We start from the raw sequence: 18,690 nt of genomic DNA, 5'->3' as shown, positions 1-18,690 counted from the left end.
AAGTGTGTTAGAGCACTTCATTCAAGACCGTAACGGTACACTATAGTACACTGTATTGAGCAACGTGGTCAGCATTGCGCCATCATTGGTAGGATATTATTCGAACTATTCCAGCGACCGGCACCGTTCTGACAATCAGATCGTCCACTTGGCGATCAGCAATAGATGTGGGAGCTGTCTCCTGCATGGATGTAACAAGAAAGTCGCTAACATCGGCTTCGAAAGGGATCACCATCTGATGGTTGCTTACGTTCGGTTGCGTCAGCGACTTCTCGCATGGTTGCAGAGTTTTAACAACTCCAAGTTCAACATCAACCATTTGTATGATCCAGCTGTCACTCAAAAGTAAGAGAACTATTATGCTGGTCGGGCGGCATATGCGCGGAGTCTCTCGAGAATGTCGATGACCATTAGACCGCCATCATAAATGCTCTTCTCGGGAAGTCCTAAAGGACATCATAAGATTTGGCTGACTGCGGCTCGTGGAAGCGGAGCAATGAGTGGAAGTGGTTGATCACTGTGACGCTCTCGAACTCCGATGCCGTTCTCTCACGATGACCCGCAGCTGAAGAGGTAGGAAGAACATTTCATTACGGTTCTTAAGGGTATCACATCCGGTGAAGTTCCCCCTCTTGTGGATGAAATGGCTAGTCACCGTAAAATGGGGATACGGATTGTTGCTCCAAACAGAAGAAAAATCATTTCGGCCACGCAAACATGGTAAAGTCACTGGGTTTGTCGGCCTCTCCGAGAGTTATTTATCGCTGTAACTGCAAATCTTGGGAATCTATCAAGATTCCAAAGAAGGACACCCGTGTCTGAGTGCTCCCTGCCGTCATAGAATATTCATGGAACCCATCAAAGAACACCTCGCAAGCTTGATCGACAGAGAGGACTGGTTTCCGCTTCGGATCCTTCTGCATTGACTATATCAACACCACGCAAATATTTTGAAACAGTGCGCAGAGTTTAAATCTTCGCTTCATCTACTCTTCATCAATTTCAAGAAAGCTTTCGACAGCATGAGCAGGAAGAGTATCTCGATTGATCTACGCAGAAGGGGTATTCCGGAGAAACTAATAGCTATTATCAGAGCAACATATTATGGCGCAAAATTTCACGTGCTTCATCGAGTTAAAATCTCAGAGGAATTTGAGGTACAAAGCTGAGTTCGTCAAGGTTGTATCTTGTCGCCGAAATTATTTCTTCTTGTTATCGGTGACGGTCTCCGTGTCGCCTTGTCTGGAGGACGTGGAGGGATTTAATGAACTATGACATTTTTCGACAACGCTAATGATATCTGTTGGATGCATGGAGTGGAATCCCCTCTCCTAAAATGGCCAACGGTTGGAGTGAGCTGAAGCGCATTTCAGGTAATCGTGAACAATGGCGTGTTACACCAATATGGCGTAAATGGTAACCATATATTTTGTCAGGAGTACGTCTTAATTCTACCTATTTGTCTCGTTTAGCTGTTATGGATCGCTCCTTGTACTGTTGGTATGAAAGGGTTTTCTTAACAATGGCTAGCTGGTATCCGTCGTCAAACCATTCCTTTTGCTTCGAGGTTCGTATCCGATGTTTTTCTTCCGATGTCATTGCTTTGTACCGGAGCTTATCAAATTCGAATCGGATAGCTAGGCTAAGCCAGCTACTCCCATTATATGCCACTCGGCATCGATAACCTGTTAATCGTCGCTATCACAATTTGCGCTGCGGTATAAACGTAAGTCAAAGGTGCTAGATGCAGGGCGTTTCTTCATGATAACATGACCAATCTGGTTAAATGTAATTCCATCTGGTGAGATTCACGTTCGCTTGTGTTCCTGTGGGTAGAGAAAGAAGTTGAAGAGATTTTCATATCTCTATTGAAAACGAATTTTGTGAGCCTATTTCTATTCTTGTTGGTTGTATTCTCGAGACTACGGTCCGCAGTAGTTCTACGGTGGACTAGCTCTTCTGATCTTAGCGTTGAAGTCGCTGGGTACTATCCTCTTTTGTGCTGAAGACCCTAGAACGCATCCTGGATATTCACTTAAGGACGATTATGGAGAGAACTCCTTTCTCTAAGTCCCAGCATGCCTACCTCAAAGGAAAATCCACAGAAACCGCCCTCCACGGGGTAATTGGCACGGTTGAGCGGTCGCTGCAGAACAAACAGTATACCCTTGCTGCCTTCTTGGATATAGAAGCAGTATACCAATGCCATCAAGGAAGCCTTGATGGCATTGGTATACTGGTGGATTGGAGGGGTATCTTACGCATTGGATTATATCCATGCTGAGTTAGTAGATAATCCAGTCGGATCTGGGAGGCAACCTCTTGACCAGAGCTGTGAGGCTCAGGATGACGCCATCTCACCGGTGCTCTGGTTAATAGTAATGGACAAAATTTTACGTACATTGGACATCAGCGGGGTAAAGGTGGTGGCGTATGCTGACGACTTGGTGATATTAGTATCAGGGATGTTTCTGTCCATTATGAGCGACATCATGGAAGGAGCGTTGCGAAAGGTGTGCTTGTGGGGCGCAAAATGCGGACTCAGCATACGCCCACCACCACACCACCAAGAAAAGGATACCTGAATTCTATCTACCACGGCTGAATGAACAAAGATTGGTTCTTTCCTCTAATGTAAAGTATCTGGGTGTAATCCTGGATCCTAAGCTAAATTGGAGGTTGAACATGGTACTGAGGGTTATGAAGGCCTGTATAGCCTTCTAGGCCTGCAAGAGAACCTTTGTAAAGAAATGGGGTGTCCGGCCGAGGATGGTTCTCTGGATGTACACCGCTGTAGTGCGTCCGATCCTAACGTACGGCCCAATTGTATGGTGGCAGGCTTTGAAGAAAAAAATACAATAGAATGAAGCTTAATAGGATTCAAAGAACCGCGTGTGCAGGTGCTACTGGGGCTCTGCAATCCTGCCCGGCAAATGCTCTCAATGTACTCCTGCATCTCCTCCCCTTAGACCTCCACATTAAATATGTTGCAGCGTGCAGTGCCGTCAGACTACGTGAGTCCGGATGCTGGACAGCGAAGTCCTACGGCCACAGCAACATCCTAGATGAAATACCTCGGGAAATCTGGGCATCCCCCACGGACTATGTCACACGCAAGCTGAACTTCACGAGAAACTTTGCTGTGGAACTTCCAACCAGGGCAAAGTGGAAGACCGGTGGCGTGTTGCAAGACTATGATACAGTATTCTTTACGGATGGAACAAAGATGGCCTATGGAGTCGGCGCGGGGGTTTTCTCGAATACACACGGTGTATCCAAATCGTATGGTCTCCCACGTTTCGCCAGTGCATTCCAGGCGGAAGTACTGGCGATATTAGAAGTCTGTCGATGGCTGGAGCGTAATTTGAGCGCCAAGCGTAACATAGCCATTCTGACCGACAGCCAAGTGGCAATCAAGGCCTTGTACTCAACGACATCTTCCCGGCTGGTGGGGTAGTGCAGAGACGCGCTCAACCGTCAGGGCGGCACGCTCAAGGTCACTCTCCTCTGGGTTCCCGGGCATAGGAACATGGAGGGGAATGAGCGGGCTGACGGATTAGCAGGGAAGGCTCTGCTCTTGGCAGTCCCTCGGCGAATATAGTCGGTGTTCCGCTGGCGGCTGTCGGGGGCGGAGTTTACTCGCACTACCTAGCAGCCGCGGGCCTGAGATGGCGAAGACTTACAAGCTGTGCCAAGTCAAGGAGAATTTGGCCCACTTATAACATAGCCCGATCACGAGAGCTCCTGTGCCAGACGCGTGCAAATGCATTCAAGATTACGGCGGTCTGCACGGGCACTGGCCCATAGGGGACTATGCTGCTAGGCTCGGCATACCTTACAAATCACATTGCCGAAGCTGCGGAGAAGGAAGGGAAACCCTCATGCACTTTCTCTGCGATTGCCCAGCTCTGGCTAGAGTCAGGCTGCGGACACTGGGTAAACCATACTTTGGGGACCTCAGAGAGATTTATAGCGGCAGGGTGGGAGAGCTGCTTTCCTTCGTGAATACTACGGACTGACTCTGAAGACCCGAGCCGGCTGGACTCTGCCTCCCATAACAAGAGTCACTGTCTTAGGAGTTTGCAGCATCAAAACGGCGCACCAAAGCGCTAATTGGGCTCCTCGAAGCGGCCACTGATAAATACCTACCCTACTATCCTCATGTTGTTTGAAGGCAGTGAATCAAATACTGAGTCGTCCTTGTCTTCCGTTGGAGCATATCTGTTACTAAATTTAGTTTTCACTCGAAGTACACCATTTTTTTCTTTGATTGGTCTAAAGTCTGTGATGTTGCGAGCGAAATTCTTGTCGACGACAAAAGCCATGCAGCTTTTTCGCATTTGAGACTTTTCCCTGCTAGTGTACGTTCCACAGTCAAATACATCATTGCCTAATAAGTTGACATTCTGGATCCCCAAGCCATCTACAGATTTTGTACTTTTCTTTAAGAGGGCCAATTAGCACACATTCCAGGTATCAAACTCGTAGTCCTTTTCTCGTTCCCGTAGAATTGCTGCATTTCCTATCCGATACGTGACCCAATTTTGGGTTCCAAAACGGGAATGTACTGTGGACAGGTTGCCAACCTGTTGCATAACCTGGAGAGACTGTCTCTGTTTTTCAGGGCAGAGAACTCGCCTCCACGTTTTCTTGTGTGTTGATATCCAAGTGATTCTTATTCCGAACGCGACTAACGGTTCGTGATTTTTTCTGTTGGGACCTTAACATGGAATACATGTGGATTGGCAAGATCATTGTCTTGTAGAATAAGAGCTTTGGTCCTATGCTGAAACGTTTCGAGCAGAATAGTTTTTGTAAGCTGAGACGGCTCTGTTGACGCCCAACAATTGTCCATCGATTTTGTCATATATATTTCGTTTTGCCTTCATTAATTTGCATCCCCAAAAAATTCCAGTTGGTCGCTGCCTGCTTTATCTAGTTGAAGGCGACTATATATCTCGGGTTGTTCTTCCTGTAATGTCGATATCGTCAGCGTAGGTCAATAGTTGTGAGGACCCAAAGAGGATCGTGCCTCTCCGATACTTCAGCACCACTTTTTCCAGGGCCTGGTTAGAATTGAAGCACGATAGGGCGGCTTCCTCTTGTCTTAGACCATTGTTGGTGGTGGAAGATCTCGAAAGTGATCCTGCAGCTTTTATATGACTTTGCACATTGTTCGCGGTCTGGCTAGTCAGTCTTATCAATTTGGCTTGGATACCGAATTCCCTCATGCCCTCTACAATTTTACCCTCGCTATGCTATCTTAGGTGGCGTTGAATTCGATGAAGAAATTGTGTAACTGATGGCCATAGAGCTACTTACTCTCTTCCTCAGTACTTAAGCTTTAGTAGAGTAAGTAGCTCTCGAAATACGTATTTATTAACTATTGAAATATATTGTAGTTGGAGAAAGCTACCTAGTTTTATTTTTAGTTTTTCCATCGCTTGCCGCAGGTAGAAAATCGTATCTATCGCTGATTTGTCTGGAAAGAAGCTTGGTGCGGGTAAATAATGTTCTGGGCGTATGGGGCTATCCGGCCTAGCAAAATAGCGGAGAATATCTTGTAGATGGTACTTAGAAACGTGATATCTCTATAATGACTGCACTGTTGTTGTTAGTCATCAGACACTGACTCACTCTTTCAAATCTTGAGCAGGAGTTGCCGGCGGCTTATGATTCTTGAACCGATGAATTGCATACTCAATCCTTTGCTCCAATTTGACCATATAGTCGGAAATGAGATTTCACTTTTTGTTTCACAGGATGAGCATGGAAGTGTATATGGCATTACTCTGCTGTCTTATTGGTAAAATTTTCGCGTCCAGTGCGGTTGCTCCCGGCCCTTCTTGAGTTCACAGATTTGCCAGTTGTCCCAGGCTTCATGTGTCTGTCTATGAACTCGCTTTTCCGCTCAACGGAGTTCATGGTTACACTCTGCGCGTGCCCGCTTCACTGAGATTACTGCGTTGCCCGATATGCATCGTTTACACTGGAGCCAAATATAGTTGTAGCTGTATCAATGGGGACGTGGTTGTGAAGATCCCATAACATCGATATCTCCAAAGTGTTACGGTGGTGTTGTTATTCGAGCCTGGAGCAGCATGGCAAAAAGATAGCTATAGGTAGGGGTCTCTTTCTGCGCAAATCAGGTACTTTCGTATGACACTGCTATTTGAATAATGCGGAGTCCATTGCCATTGGTAGTTTTATGTCCTATTTGGCTATCAAAATCTCCAAGCATGATTTTGATATCATACCTCGGATAGGGTTAAAGGGTTCGTTCCACTGCTTCGTAGAAGGTATCCTTCTTCGGTTGTGCGGTCTCTTCTGCAGGGCCGTGAAGGTTAAAGAGGCCTATTTCTCGAAATTGCCTCGTAAGGGCAGAGTGCATAGTCGTTGCATTAGGTTTTCAAAGCCGACAAAGGCAGGTTTCATTAGGAAGTATTGGTTCAGCGAGCGTTTTCCAAGTTCTACGCTTCTTCGTGGGTACCAAGTCACTTTCTCGCCCTAAGACCTATACTACCTCTTACTATATTCAGACTTATTGATCAAAACATTTATCTGCGTAATACACAATTTGTAAGCAGTATGGTCCTTTTCAGAGACATAATAGTTTTTTTAGCATCTAAGAGCTTCACATATAAAGACTAGATGTCAGCGAACTTTGCCTTAAAATCTTGCTGCGCCAGATTGTACGCTTAGAAAGGTTGGCATCAACATTGTATATTTCGCCACTGTTGTTGAAGTATTCACTTCAGTTTTAATTTGTGTCACATGAGCGGAAGAAGAATGCCTTATCTCTTTTATAACACTAGTAGCATTTTTATTTCCGGTGGCATGAAGGTAGACACGAGCAGAACAAATTTCTCAGTTGAATAAATATCAACGATCTTTTAGATTGCTGAACGTCTTTGGCGTTAGGTTCAAACAGGAAATTAACTGTTTTTGTTCAAATTGAATATGGGTTCGATGGATGCACAGCTAGGTGCGTTCTTTAAAATTTTTAAGCTTTTTAGCCCTTCAAGAAACAGCGATTATCATATGTTGCTCTGATAAGAGCCATTACTTTCTTCAGAATGCCCCTCCTGCGTCGATCACTCAAGATACTTCCCCTGTTCATGCTGGCAAAAGCTTTCTCAAAATCGATGAAGAGTCATCTAAGCATTTGATATTGAACTTGTAGCTCTGCGAGAAGTGGCAGACTCAGCACGTAAGCGAAGGTAAGCGACCATCAGACTTTTCAAGGCCGATGTCAGCACCTCTGTTGCTACGCAAACCTAGAAGATAACTCCTACATCTACTGCTGATCGCAAAGCGGTCAATGTGATTGCCCATACAGTCTCGATCAGTTGAACTCCAGCCGAATTTATTGGAAGCTTTGCGCTCGAACAATGTGCCACCAATGATTGCCAAAACAGTAGCGAGCAAGGTGTTGTCAGAGACCATCTTAGATCATTCATCACGATCATAATGTCACTTAAAGGAATACTCTCCGGAACTGTGTAAAATTGCTCAGCGTCCCTTTGCACTATATCGGAAACCTCCGTTGGTGCATAGCACTGGACAATTGTGATGCTTCTTAACTTCCGTTACCGAAACTTTTCAGTTAGAATCCTGTCACAAACCGGCTCCCAAATCAAAAGAGCGCGCCTTGCGGTAGCTGTCAGTAGCAACCCGACACTGGATTTACGCCTGCTACCACTTGGCTTTCCAGAATACAAAAGCACATTGCCGCAAGAAAGAGAGGAGTACTCTCCAGAGTTCCACCATCTTACTTTGCTTAGTTCCTAAATTTTCCGGTTATATCGCTGGAATTCTCGCTCAAGTTGGATAAAGCAAGCATCCTGGGTACCCTCGATACCATTGATGAGGAGCGTTCGTACATTCACAGAAACCAATCATACTCTATTTTCGATAGCTAAAGGCCTTCGGTGTGAGGCAAGTCCTTATTCGAGGCATTGTTGACGTTTCGGTAGCTATATAATTTCGAAATTTTCAGGTTACTAACCCATAGATTTCTATCCCATTTATTTGCCTTTTACAACATCCAGGAAGGACTTTTAGTTACTCACAGGGCGTCGTTTGAATAAATAAAACGGCCAAAAACCGACATCTTGTAGGGGTGACCAAATTGTCCATAGTCCTTTCAAACTTAGCAGATAATAGGTACAATTTCGTAATGTGGTTTTCGTGAAAACTTCGAAAGTGATTTGTCTGGGACAACATAAGCTTCTAATACAGTTAGCCACATAAAAATGCGTAAACGTGGATGCCCCTCTAAACCATTGGCGTGCAGAGGTCGTTGATGTAGTTCTTGAGAGCTATTGGATGGCCCATTATCAGAAATTTCGTTTATCTTTTTCGAAAAATGAGCTTCTTTACGCATGATAAAAACTATACTTGATCCTTCTCGTAAAATTGTAACTTTATAAGGGTGGAAACAAAGATTCACGTGTAGGATTTTGTGAATTGATTTAAGTAGAGCCTGACGTACCGCCGGGAGACGAGGGCTGGCTAGTATCACTTGCCGTATTCCTTCATTGTTTTCTGAGGTATGTACAGTGCAGTCATCCCCATGGGTAGTTTCTGGTCTCATAGATCCTGTTGTTTGAAAACTATTCGCCCAGTTCACAAGGGTATGCTGCTTCGGTACGTGACTATGACTATGGAAACCAGTAAAAAGACGTCTAAAGCAGGCACAATAAAATTTAAATGGAATATAAACCATTAATGCAATTTAGTTGACCCTTCTGCTACAGGATAGTCGGACAGTTTAGGTTCTCCTTAAAAATATCTGGATACAACCGCGTTAATCGATAAGTCCGTATTATTTGCGATAAGCTATTTTTCTGCCCTCAGTTGATTCAATTGCGCACATCACTCCATATATGGATATTGATTTGCCGATTTATTTTATATTACATGTGTATCAGGTACATATGCATCTTTATCGAAGAACTTCCCACCTTTACGATTAGCACACCATATATTTCCCTCCATGTCAAGAGACAATACTATAAAAGGGGATCTAACTGTTAGCATTGTTTGCTCATATGCCTTAGTATAAACATTATCGGGATAGGGGGTGCTATCCTTTTTTCTGTATTAGCAGTATACCTTGCCATATGTCAATTACAATTACATCAAAACCATTGGCGGTGCGCAACGTTTCATCTGCCCCTGCGTGAGTAATGTGCTAGTTCGCCCCTCATATCTAGGCAGTTAGCAGCTGTCGCTGATAAAAACCCGGGAGAAACTAGGTTCCAAAAGAAACGAGGACGGGAATTTTACGGTTAAATGTTACTGGATCTGTTCCTTACATCATCGCTTCGTAAAATACTGGAAATACATTAGTTTTTTCCATGATGTTATCGTAATCGGAAGAGATTGAAATTCCTGATTACTATTTACTTGGGCCGTATTGATATATCGTATTAGCGGGAGTTTCATATATTAAACTTTCCCACGTTCCGATTAATTTGAACATAAATTAAGTTGAAAATGTTTACAAATGTATCAAAGGGTTAGTGGTTTTTGAGTTATTTTTAAATTGACCATACAGTACCCGGAAAACAGTAGCACACTTCAAAATTTGAAATAATTCCCTCATGGAATGGGAACTCTCTTTTACAATTATTGCAAATTATATTTCGGATATAATGATTTTTAGATGTACTGAAAGATAGCACAGAATATATTGGGTTAGTTTAAGTAAGTGGGGAACCGAAGCTGCAAAAACTTAGGCCACATATGTTAGATATAATGCTTGCGGAGCTCGCAGGTTTACAAGAATACCACTTGACGAGGATCTTTTTAAGGTAGGTAGTTCTTAACTCTGAGGAATCATATAAAATACGAGGCCGTATCGTCCCCTTAACTACCAGTTTTGCCACAGGCATCCTTCGTCCTAGCAATTTGCAAGGCTGAACCAGATAGATAATCTGGTTATTTGAAAACCTTTATTACCCCGATTCTCCTTCCATGATTGCTCCATCGATTATTATATTCACACCCGTGTCCTGCTGGCAAACGTTCTTTTCTTCATGTTATTACAATTTTTCAAAGATATCCTTTTCAATTTTTTTATTGTCGAAGAGTAATTGGCTTATCGTTTTTAATTTTTTTTCCGAATTGCCACAATCTCGGCAGATGCTAGATTTTACATAATAGAAAATATCAAGCATTTAGGCTCGGACGATCTTACCTACTTTAGAATATACAGGTGGAGGTGGCCGGTTTTAGGTCAGAGGGAAAATTCATCGAGAACTGCCCGTAATATCGACCACTTATGTAGAATGGTGTACTTCTGCATGGTTTGAACCAAACTGTGTACAAGTCCCAGGACATCGAGGAAAGCCGTGAGTGATTTAGATATAATTCCTGTAGCCAAATTTCTTTGATTTCCCGAGGCAAGGGCTCAATCAACTTACAGAACTATGCCTGTCCGTGTATTACACCGGCGAATATAACGGCTAAACATGTCTATTATCCGTAACAGACTTCTGAGATGGTCATCAGTACCAGCATACAACTTGATGTCATCTAAATACATCACGAATGGGAGCTCGCACTTAGCGTGTAGGCCATATTTAATTGCGAAACCATGTCCTCTAGCATCATTCAGTGCCATACAGAATCAAAGAGGACTCAATCAATCCCCCTGGAAGGTGCCTCTCCGTATACGGATGGTCTCTGAAGTGTTAGTACCCTCATATGAATGCACTGACAAGTCTGGCACCAACAGGTTTATTAATTTCGGATTAATGCAATATAGACGTTGTCAAAAGCCTTGGCGAAATCAACATAGCAACCAAAGAGATTTCCTTAGCCTCTATTTGCTTGTCGAGTTGTTACTAAGTTGCCCTTTGCGACCCGTTGATCGGACTCTTGGCAGTCCTTCTGCTCCTCAGATACAATTTTGTTAGTCTCGAAGAACGCGTTAACCCTTCCACTAATAACGGACATTATGAATTTGTAGAGGGTTGGTAAGCAAGTAATCGATCTTGTGTCTGCGCGGCCCTGAACTGTGTCTTTTTTAGAGACAAGGAAGGTAATTCCCGCAATGAAGAAAGGTGGAAATTCCTCAGGCCGAATAATGACCAATTTATACCAGAAATTCTGCACCGGATCCAGACCAGGGCCCCTCCAGTTCTTCGAGTTGGTTATAGCTGCTTCCTCTTCGATAACATCTGCAAAATTCATACCCGGGGTATTGGCATGACAGCCGTAATCCACTTAGCATACTGGCAAGTAACCCCCAACTTCCAAACCAATACTGTTTCGCTTCCGTTACCGAAAACTGTACTATCTGGATGTTCTGTTGGGATTCGTTAAGTGATCCGGAAAAACTCCGCTGGTTCTTGACATTCTGAATACGTCTGGAGTGACTTTCCTACTCGCAGTCGCAACCGACTGCATACGACAGAAAGTTTCTGCTTTAGTGTGTCCAGAATTTCAACTACGGGTATCTCACTGGGGATGGCATACTTCCGGTAAACCACCAGCATATTGTTCTTCGCCCGTTTGCTGGCATTACCAGTGCTGATTTGAGTCATCCTAACAATGTCCTGCCTTAGTGCGTCATGCCGACATTTCAGGCGAATTTTCCATAGTGGATTTCTTCGGTCACTCAAACCAATAACGCCAAAGCGTATCTTCTGATCGTGCAATCTGACAGCTGTAATTGCACCACAATATACAAGTGATTGTAGTTGCAGTAGCTGCATATCAACACACAGTCGAGATGCAATCTCATCATTGATTTGAAATGCAATTCTCGGGGTTGCTGAATTTGTATAGAGCCTGAGAGTATATGATCTATGCAAAGGATATATTTCCGAAAATTCTATACACGCTCTTTGGAATTCATCCCGAATCTTAGCGGAGACTTCAGCCGGACGATGAAATCCTTCGGCGAATACTAAAACTGTTGCCTGAAGCGCGGCGTGGTGTTGTTGATGCCATCTCCTCTGCCCTCATCGACTCTTGGGCACTAGTTTGCACGGTGACTTCAAACAAAGCACGTTCCCCAATGACGGCCGAGATTATGTCGCTGCGAGTAATGAAGCGGTACTAGGCTGCAACCCACTTCGACGTTTCGACGCCGTGTTGTCGATTCCGGGAGTTCGAATCAGTCACCAAGCCAGACGACTCATTTAACGGATATGCATTTTATATCTAACTGCCGGGTGTGGATAACTTCCTTAGTGAGTAGCTGTAAGACTACAAAGTTTCTGGACTTTCCTCACCAGACACTGCGGTGACATGCAACCATTCAGCTTGAAGTTGTCCATTCCTCCTCCTTTCCGCATATTTGCAAAGTAATAAAAAAATTACTAGTAAGGTTAAGGGAAACGGTTTTGAATTTTTTATTTATGTCAACACAATTTTACTCAAACTCAAACTGCAAGCTGTTGGAGTATGTTTCTTGGATGGAGGACCGCTTTGCTCTCTCTGAGTTTGGTTTTTTTTTTCTTTGTATGAGAAATGGGAGTTGTTGAATGTGAGTGAATGTGCACCTTCAATAATATGCTGAGAAATTCCGAAAGGGGGGACCTCGAGGTATGACACGTGTGGGATTAATGCTCTTCACAATAAGCGGAAAGAACTCCGTTGCTTGAGGAAGAGATTCCAAATCGCAAGTCGTCAGAATGCTGTCAATCCTCTTGCTGATGTTGACAAACTTATAAAGAGTTTTGCCTGGGCCGTCGAAAGAAGGCGGAGGCGTTTCTTCAGGGAGTATGTCAATCACTCTTGGGGAAAGGTCTAGCAATTATACAAAGGAAAATGGGGTCAGGACTTAGCCGGTATTAAAATGGTGGAAGTCAGGATGGGATGACTGGCGACAAGTGTAAAACTGTCTTGCAGGCAATCGAATCTCATGCCAAATATTTTTGTTAGTGTTTTCTGCGGGAGCGCTATTTTGCATTCTCAATGATTGCCAGGGTTGCTTTGTTCCTGAAGTCATCAGAGAAGGATAGGAGTAATTTTCCATCGTACAGAGGCATATCTCTTCTCCTGGCAAGGTCCTGGAGATGTTTATGATATAGGATATGGGGATGAAGACTTCCCATCTGGTGTTGGACAAGCAGTGCACTTTTTGAACCCGATGGTGCCTTGTATGTGTGAAAAACGTTGTTGCCCGTTTTGTTGACAAGTACGTCTACTCGGTGAATTAACGCCTAAGTTGAACAGAGTACGTTTAAAATATAGGACGCAAGCCAAGCACTTGGGGAGTACAATTGCAGAGTGTGTAGTGTATATTTATATCCAGATCTGGTAGAAGTTGAGTCGTGTACATGTTAAGGCGTGTGATGTGGTGTGAATGGGGTCTGAGCAGGTGCTATTAGTTCCCTCTGATATGTGAATGTGAAGATAGGGGGCAGGATATATGCATCTCTTACAGCGCGTTGCCTTGTTAGCGTGTCTTCCTATATATTGTCCGGCTTCTATCGACGAAATGAAGCTATTGTGTGTTAATCCTCCTCTTCATTAAGAGATTCACGCGCGTCGCAATTAAAAGGGGGCTATCTTTGGTGCAATGCTGACCACATTGCCTCCTAGTGTACCGTTACGGTCTTGAATGAAGTGCTCTAACACACTTCAAGGCCCTGATCCAATATGGATTGTTGCGCCAACGATTATTATTATTATTATCTTTGGTGCAAAATGACATTGTTAGCTGTAACTAGGTAAAGGAGTTAGGAATGTTTGCGGTTACAAGGTTATTGGACGGGAGTCTTACATCTAAGTGGCAGATTAAATGACATGAAAGTAATAAAAGACCGGTCACATATGAGTGCGCGAAATGCGTGTCTGTCAAAGGAAGAAACTATCTTGTAAGGAGTTTTTTTTTCTTGCCAAATCTTGCTCCCAACCAGGGCTGTGTACATGTCTTTTGTGTCTGTTCAGCACACTCTGACATACGCAATCTAGACGACAACGGTATTTTCGTCATGAACGATATCTTTGCTAGGCAGATATACACTTTGATGCGGTAATGCCTCCTATCTATGGTAGAAAAAGAAGACGAGGCAGACCCTGCCTAAGATGAAGCGATGGCGTAGGTCAGGACGCCAGACAGCTTTTAGGGATATCGAATTGGTGGACCTCGGCGCAAAACCGGGATGTCTGGAGTTCCTTATTAAGGCAGGCCTAGACCGGATACCGGTTGTTGCGCCGTTGATAATGATGATGATGCCTCCGTGCGTGCTGCCTTCCAATTAAAGCGGAATTTCTCGACGCTTGTAGTATGAACAAAGGCTTCAGTTTGTCTTGGGCTTGCCACCAACACCCAAACTGAACACGTGCTCTCCACGCTCGAGGACCTCATAAGGATCCTCATTCGGTGGCTGCAGCGACCTCCGCGTGACACGATTTCTCCCCAGAGCATGGGTGCAGACTTCAAGCGTCTCTCTTGTCAAGGAAAAGGTCGCCCGGTAATCGTAGTAATCATAATCGTCTCCTTACACCGAATCAGCAAAGCTTGCAGCAAACTCTTTGCGGATGGCTATATGGAGACCAAGCAAAACGAAGGCAAGACCTGCGAACAGGATGGCTCGTCTCGCGCCATAATGGGTGCCTTCAGCGACTGATGCCAACGTTCTAGCATCCCATTGGACTGCGGATGGTATGGAAGTACTTAATGTTCAGATTCGCGGCTAGTATTTCACGATCATAGGCGTTGTAATTCTGTTGAGTCGGATTCAACTGTTTTGAGAAGAAACCCAACGGTTTCCAACTTTCGTTCATCAATTGGTGCCTACTGCAAGTCATTAACGAATACGGCTAGGGCTGCATTTTGTTGTTGGAAATGCCAAAGGTGTAGAATCTACCAGCTGCTGCTTGGTTGTTTCAAATGCTTGGACCGTTCTTGGAGACAACCTCCCGCTATTCATTGATCCTAGGATGAAACTGGAAGGCGTTAAGTATAACCTGGGGGTGAGTGGCTTTGGACAGGAATCGACGTACCATACCCAAGAAGGTCTTTTTAAGGTCTTTGACCGTGTTTGGCAGCGGAAAGCTCGCGGTCATTTGCACCTTGTCTCGATCGGGTTGTATGCCGTCAGGTGTGGTGGAATGGGCTAGAAGTTTTACCTGCTGTTGGAGAAATCTATACTTTTCAACATTAAGAATTAGGTCATCGTCAAGGAGACGCAGAAAAATGAACTCGAAATGTGCCAAATACTTGGACTCCGTGGACCAATGTTGCATATCCGTAAGCTTCCCATAGTGTCACAGGAAGTCCACGCCTAATATGGGAATACTGATGTCAGCTAAAATGAAGCATCACGAAAACGTCCTACGTAAGACACGACTCACGTCTACTTACCCGTAGCCGTAAGTTGTGGTGGGCATGGAGTTCGCCGCTAATTTCAGCTGCTGAGGGAAAAGCTTGTTGGGTCTGGGTCTGGGTGTCTACTAAATAATTGCGCCTATTAAGGGGGTCGTACACTGTAAGGCGACGTGTTGTTGCGCTTCAGGTAGACGTTGTCGTGTCCCCCCGCAAATACAGTTTTTTGAACCCTCGAGGAAAGTACATTGGTGGCCTGCTCTGCAAGTCTACAATGGTGCTAGCATAGGTCTGAGGACCTCAAGGCCCCAAGGACTTCAGATCAGATCCAAACTTACCCTCGCCCTGCTGCTTCATTTCCCGAAGTAGCTGCCTGAGGGTCGGGTGGCCAAGCGTAAGATCCGTCAGCGTAGCTGTCTTGCTTGCTGACAGCGCCTAATGAGCTCATTCTTCGGCCGGGCGTAGGAGTTCTGCTTACCACGTCGGTAATGAGCGCGACTGACTCCTCGTCCAGGCCAACCAACGCCTGATTAAGTTTAGTGACGCGTTCGTCATAACGCCCACCAGTTCCAACTGCACCTTCAACTGGAGGAACCACGCCTCCGGGTTCCGCCGCCAAAACGGTGACACTTCAACCGACACGACGGTTAGGGCGGCAGAAGGTCCAGCCACCTCCCTATTTTCACGCGGCATGCTTCATACGAAAAGATTTGAGTGGAGCGCTGCAGTGGGAAAGGAACACAAAAACTCAATTCAATGCAACGTATATTTTTTACAAAACCAAAATAAGGAGAATATAAGAGAACATCTCAACATCTGAACTAACAATTTAAAAAAATGCTCAGAATAATACAATAGCATCTGTTGAATGTTGGCTTAGTCACAAATGTCAACGCTCTTCGCCAGCTGTTCATTGAAGAGCTCCTTCTTTATCGGTTGCCCATTCTTCGGTCGGCCCTTGTGTAGGTGACTTGCGAATGATGTTCGATAACTTGCTTGATTAAAAACTTCGTCCAGAGTTCTTGAAGTACTGGCTTTCCCAACGATCCTGTTCACTGAACATCTTCTACTTCTATATTTAATTTCTCTAATTTCTGCAATTTGCTCTGCTCCACCTTTTTTTTAAATCAATTCTACTTTCCAAGAGGATTTCTTGTTCTACCTCGTCTCTCGGTACTGTCAAGTTGCATTCTTCTAGAGACGCATCGTCAACTTTTTTCTACACGGCTACGGCTAAGTAACAATTCACTTAAAAATTAAGTATATTAATTTATTAATTAAGTAATGATTATCTGAGACTGTCAGTCCATATTGATTTTCATTTTTCCTTGGCATTGGAAAAACAATTTTTCCGGTATCATGACCGAATGAATGGAAATAATGATTTACTCGTATATTGGTGAAAGCTATGGAACGTGTGGATCCTAGTGAATTGCGAGACCAGCATAAGCTACATATTCCATTCTTTAATCGTACATCCAGCTGCAGCTACCTTTTTTCAGGGAATACAAATCTCGACAGTTTTCCGAGTGAAATTCAAACTAAGAATCATACCCCAAATATTGGAATAAAATTATGATCAGAGTTCCTCTCATTCCTGTGTTCTTCTTGTAATTATTTTCTAAGTTGGCGTCGACACTCTATCCCTGTTGTCCATTCTACTCATTCCCTTGCTACACTTCAACTGTATTATGAGTAAAAAGTCAACTTTATTAAATGCTTTAAATTTCACATTTTTGCATGAAGGAAACTATTGAAGATATGTATGTTTTTTATCGTTTTAGATTGCTTCGCTTCGCAAACAGATATCGGAACTCCTTGCAAAAAATTCAGATAATAATGGACGTTCTTCGAAATCAGCATTGGTAAGGAAGCAAATGTTTAAGTAATAGTTAAATAGAATATGGAGTACTCATAAAATCTAGTCCACATACATAGACATTGTTATTTCGTATATATAAATTTATTGAACTTTTAACGGCGTAAAAATTGTTGAAACAACTTTTTTTCTGCTATTAGACATACATTTATACGACACAAGTTGTTTCATATTTACATTAGACGTACTATATAGGTGTGAGTATCCGATATCGCGTCTGTATATAACACAAACGAGAATGAATATAATTCTAATTTTTTTTGTTTCCTTATCATCTTATCACCACTCTCAAACCAATATTTACACTTTGATAAAAAAGCAACAATTTATTGTGTAGCATTGTTATTAGATGACTGGGAGGTACATACTCTGGGTCTTTCTGGTGCGAATGTGGGAGGTAAAATACTTTTATACCACTCTGACTCGGTGTTATATCAAACAAATGCACGGATAAATTTTCGAGAGTCGAAAATACCATGATTCATACATATCCGAGCTTCACAACCCAAGATATCAATGACATATAAAAGAAATTTGAAACGAAAGTAACTAGAAAGTCTTTGAAAGTTAAATAGACACTTATTTCGCGAATAGATACAACTTAAACTTCAGGGCCTGGTGTGCAAGTTGCTAGCCGTATCAAATCTGTCCTATTATTCATTTCAAGCACTGTACGTACATATATACAATCATAAACGATATTAGCTTTTCCACTTGATATCGATTTCTAACGAAAATATCTCCGATATCTTTTTATCAATACATAGGAACCATTTGGTTTTAGACAGAACCATATTTAATTGAATTTTCGTGTGAACGTTCCGAATAACAAGTTTTTTTTCTGGTGGTACGGTATCGGAAAAGTAATCCTTCAAGTGCTTTACGTTAGAAGTGCGTTCTAACAGCGAAATGTGAGCTACCTTATCAAATTTGGTCAAAATTGGTCAACTTCTTGTTAATTCAACAACGCACTACACTGCAGAATTTGAAGAATGTCGACAGCGTTAAATAGTTTATATATGTATGCGTATAAATTAAAGGAATTGTCGGTTCCGTTTGATAACATGAGCACACTCCCAATGCTACCCTCCCTTTTCACTTCGATTTGCATGACTGAAGTGTCAAGTGAACACTCCTTGCCTTTTAAAATGTCAAACCTTGTCATTTACGATTAATAGTTCATTTTACTTTATCGAGACATGCTACCCTTAATCCATCCAATACATGGTTTCTATAGTCCCCTAAGTGGGGGATGCATACTACATAATGACGCTATTGCAATACAACAAAGCTCGTCAGGGAGGTTAATAATTTGGTTAGGTCGGAAAGAAATCCTTCCTTCATCTTGTCGATATATATTTTCTCTATCCCGCTGAAATAATTGGTTGATCGGGAGATTTGAATGATCATTTATTTTGCCAAAGAACCGTTTGTCTAAAGCGATTGACGGGGGTGATGAAAATTCGAATATCGATTTGTTGATCTGACCTTTAGATTATCGTCGAATTTGGCGATTTAT

General features: G+C 43.3%; 1 protein-coding gene across 1 annotated transcript in view; it reads left to right on the top strand.

Annotated features, from left to right (window-relative positions):
* LOC119656527 (putative leucine-rich repeat-containing protein DDB_G0290503) overlaps positions 1-18,690 on the top strand; it is a 112,899-nt gene that overhangs the window by 1,628 nt on the left and 92,581 nt on the right. Inside the window, exon 2 of the mRNA XM_038062873.1 lies at positions 17,077-17,157. Within this exon, the coding sequence (XP_037918801.1) occupies positions 17,077-17,157 (81 nt within the window). The remainder of the gene's footprint in view (positions 1-17,076; positions 17,158-18,690) is intronic.

This window comes from Hermetia illucens, chromosome 5 (assembly GCF_905115235.1).
Source record: "Hermetia illucens chromosome 5, iHerIll2.2.curated.20191125, whole genome shotgun sequence".
Classification (NCBI taxonomy): domain Eukaryota; kingdom Metazoa; phylum Arthropoda; class Insecta; order Diptera; family Stratiomyidae; genus Hermetia; species Hermetia illucens.
This window is presented reverse-complemented; position numbering and strand designations above follow the sequence as displayed.